The sequence below is a fragment of the Orycteropus afer genome, unplaced genomic scaffold (genome assembly GCF_000298275.1).
Source record: "Orycteropus afer afer isolate SDZICR_OR568_19922 unplaced genomic scaffold, OryAfe1.0 scaffold00393, whole genome shotgun sequence".
Lineage (NCBI taxonomy): Eukaryota > Metazoa > Chordata > Mammalia > Tubulidentata > Orycteropodidae > Orycteropus > Orycteropus afer.
In genome coordinates, this window is record NW_006921980.1 from 480,153 (window position 1) to 484,213 (window position 4,061).

The 4,061-nt window shown below is 40.3% G+C and overlaps 1 protein-coding gene across 1 annotated transcript in view; it reads right to left on the minus strand.

Annotated features, from left to right (window-relative positions):
• The window catches only part of ADAMTS2 (ADAM metallopeptidase with thrombospondin type 1 motif 2), a 374,801-nt gene that overhangs the window by 121,834 nt on the left and 248,906 nt on the right, over nucleotides 1-4,061 (minus strand). The window contains exon 5 of the mRNA XM_007953408.1: nucleotides 2,330-2,413. Coding sequence (XP_007951599.1) covers nucleotides 2,330-2,413 — 84 coding nt within the window. The remainder of the gene's footprint in view (nucleotides 1-2,329; nucleotides 2,414-4,061) is intronic.

The following is a 4,061-nucleotide window of genomic DNA, read 5'->3' on the forward strand; positions in this document are numbered from 1 at the left end:
TATGAGTCGGGTCTGACTTGATGGCACATAACAACAACAACAACAATAGTACCTAAATGGACCCCTGAGTGGTGCAAACAATTAAGCACATAAATACCAGCTGAAAGGTCGGCAGTTCGAACATACCCAGTGGCACCTTGAAAGATTGAAAACAAAATGAAAAAAGAAAAAAAACAAACCTACTTCTGTTGAGTTGATTCTGACTCATAGCAACCCTACAGGACAAAGTAGAACTGTGCCCAAAGAGTTTCCAAGCCTGTAAATCTTTACAGAAGCAGACCAACACATTTTTCTCCCACAGAGCAGCTGATGGGTTCGAACCTCCAACTTTTTGGCTAGCAGCCAAGCAATTTACCACTGAGCCATCAGATCTCCTTGCCTGGAAAGATAGGCCTGGCCATCTGCTATGCCACCAGAGCTCCCAAGAATATCCTATGGAGCAGTTTTACTCTGTACACAAGGGGTCACCATGAGTCACAATCAACTCAATGGCAACTCCAAACTAACAACAACATATTATTCAAAACTTCATGCCTTTTAAAATTTAATCTGTTAAAAGCCTTGAAAAAGGTATTAAAGACTCCCACAGTTATGTTTTTACCAATTTCCCTTTTGTTCTAATGGCTCTCTTTTATACATCTTATGTTCTACTTGGAGTGCACAAAGTCCATTAACTGATATCCTGACCGTGGCTATCTTTAGTCAAAAAGAGTGATATGCTTTACATGTGTCAGGAGAGTGGGCTCTAATTCTAACTTAATTCCTAGAATTTGTTCTGCACACGAGTGCTTCCTTGTCGTTTTTCCATTGTGTTTCTTATAAGTTGCGTATAGTTTGATTTTAATATTTCAAGATTGAGATTCTTTGTCTCTTAGTAGTGAAGTTTAACCCCTTCCATAATTATCACGCCTGAAGTGCTTATTAGGACTTGATTTTTTAATGCACTTGAGTGTAGTTAGACCATGGATTCAAGAATTAGGCTATCGAGAAGCCCAACTCTAGAGAAGCTAAACAACACTGGCTGGCTCCCTTCAGCATGCCCTAAGTCACTTAAAGCCTCAGTGTTCTTATCTGTTAAATAGGGACCATTTGTTCTGGAGATTAAATGAGTCAATACCTACAAGGGACTTCCCACTCGGGTGCCTGTTCAGCACATGCAGGCAGCTCTCTGCTCTCTCATCACCTCTCTCTGCACCTCATCCCATTATCCTTCTTAAAAAAAAATTATTATAAAATATATACATATTATACATATATACATATATATAATAAAAATTTTTTAAGGAAGGATAATGGGATGAGGTGCAGAGAGGTGACGAGAAAGGAGCCAGCTGTCTTTGCCATTTTAACCATTTTTAAGTGTACATTTCAATGATGTTAATTACTATATTGTGCAACAATCACCACTATCCATTTCCAAATGTTCTTCATCACCCTAAACAGAAACTCAGAGTCAATTACCTAATAACGTCCCATTTCCTCCCCCACACACCTATCCCTATTTTAGATATTTCACATAAAGGGATCTTACAATAGTTGTTCTTTTGTGTCTGACTTATTTCACTCAGCATCATGTTTCCAAGGTTCATCCATATCCTAGCATGTTTCAGAACTTCATTTCTCTTTATGGCTGAGTAATGCATATATCATATGTATACACTATATTTTGTTTATTCATTAATCTGTTGATAGGCACTTGGATTTTTTCCACTTTTTGACTTTTGTAAATAATGCTGAAATAAACACTGGTGTATAAGTATCTGTTTGAGTCCCTGCTTTGAGTTCTTTTGGGTATGTACTTAGGAGTGGACTTGCTGAATGTTACAGTAATTCTATGTTTAACTTTTTGAGGAACACCCACACTGTTTTCCATAGCAGCTGTACCATTTTGCATTCCCTCCAGCAAGACACAACATTCCATTAGTCCATTATCTTTCTATCCCAGGTCATTGTCCTTGGATGGCTATCTATCCCTGCTTCAGAGACCCACTGCTCACTACTAGGAAAGATAATTCCCAATTTGACAGGAAGAGGAGGTTAGAAGGCCCAGAGGGCTCAATTGGTGCTGAAGCTTTGTGACAAGAGAGGAGGACAGTGTGGATTTAAGACTCTCAGGCAGGAGAGGAAGTGAAGGGTGAGGGTGAAATGAAGCAAGGATATAAAATGTGACTCACAAGTGTCATAGGAGCCACAAGGCAGCAGGGTGGGGAAGAGACAGAGTGGTTTTGGTAAATATAAACACTTTACAAGGAGGGCCATACTTTACTTGAAAACCTCACTCCATGGTGGGTTGGCAGGACAATAGCACATCTGGAATGTGCTTACTCACCTTACTGTGGCTCAACAGGATGATCCGCACAAGGACAACATTGATGTGGGCTCCCAAAGACTCATCGTGATAGATTTCATTGACCTGAAAGATATGCAGGGAGGCATTAGCAGGAACCAGAGGCCCAATGGCCAGCCCCTTCTTTGCAGATGGCATCACTACCTACCATCCCCCAAACAAGAATCCTGGGAGAAACTCGAGCACCTCACCCAATTCCTCCATACTTTATATCCTGGCACCACCATTAACTTGACCTCCGAACCATCTATTAACTCTTTCCCTTCTTTTTCTCCTTGTGCCCTCTTCTCCCTCTTGTGGCCACAACCATCTCAGCTTGGATTACCAATGCCCTTCTGCCTAAGGCATTTGACTGCTAACCAAAGGCTGGTGGTTCAAATCCACTGGCCACTCCTTGGAAGGAAGATCACTTCCATAGTGATACTGCCTCAGAAACCCAAGGAGGGGTTGCTATGAGTTAGATCTGACTCCACAACAGTGAGCTGTTTTTTTTTGTCTCAGCTCAGCTCAAGGATTCTTCCCCTAGAGTTGGAAAGTGGGCTGGACGGACAGGAAAAATTACCCTTCTATTGGCATGAGCCTTCAATTGGTACATGGCATTTTCTTCAAGCATGAATGTAAGTCTCAGACTCCAGTGCATGAGCAGTACCTGTGACTCTCGCCAGCAGAAACCACATTACAGTTGTTGATGGTGGTTTTGAAATATGATTTTCTCTCATTAATACTTAGAAATGGCAAATAGGTTTTAGACCCACTAGCAGAGGAACTTGTACACACACCAACAGCCTATCATTTGCACAGAACAAGGAGACACTGCACAGTTTAAAATCAAGAAGAGTGTGTGTTAGGGTTGTATCCTTTCAACATACAATCTGTATGCTGAGCAAATAATCCAAGTAAAATTTTGCTGAAAATAATTTAAAAGTGGTTGCAGCAGTATATTGACAGGGAACTTCCACAAATTCAAGCTAGATTCAGAAGAGGATGTGGAATGAGGGATATCATTGCTGATGTCAGATGGATCTTGGCTGAAAGCAAAGAATACTAGAAAGACGTTTACTTGTGTTTTATTGACTATGCAAAGGCATTTGACTATGTGGATCATAACAAATTATGGATAACATTGAGAAGAATGAGATTCCTGAACATTTAATTGTACTCATGAGGAACCTGTACATAAACCAAGAGGCTACCATTCAAACAGAACAGGGGGATACTACGTGGTTTAAAATCAAGAAAGGTGTGTATCAGGGTTGTATCCTTTCACAATATTTATTCAATCTGTATGCTGAGCAAATAATCTGGGAAGCTGGACTTTATGAAGAAGAACATGGCATCAAGATCGGAAGAAGAAACATTAACAATCTGTGATATGCAGATGACACAACCTTGCTTGCTGAACGTGAAGAAAACTTGAAGCACTTACTGATGAAGGTCAAAGACTACAGTGTTCAATATGGATTTTACCTCAGCAGAAAGAAAATAAAATTCCACACAAGTGGACCAATAAGCAGCATCATGATAAATGGAGAAAAGGTGTCAGGCATTGCATTTAACTTAGGCCCCCAATCAACATCCATTGAAGTAGCAGTCAAGAAATTAGACATTGTATTGTACTGGGCAAATCTGCTGCAAAAGACCCTTTAAAGTGTTAAGGAGCAAAGATGTCACTTTGAAGACTAAGGTGTACCTAACACAAGCCATGGTATTTTAA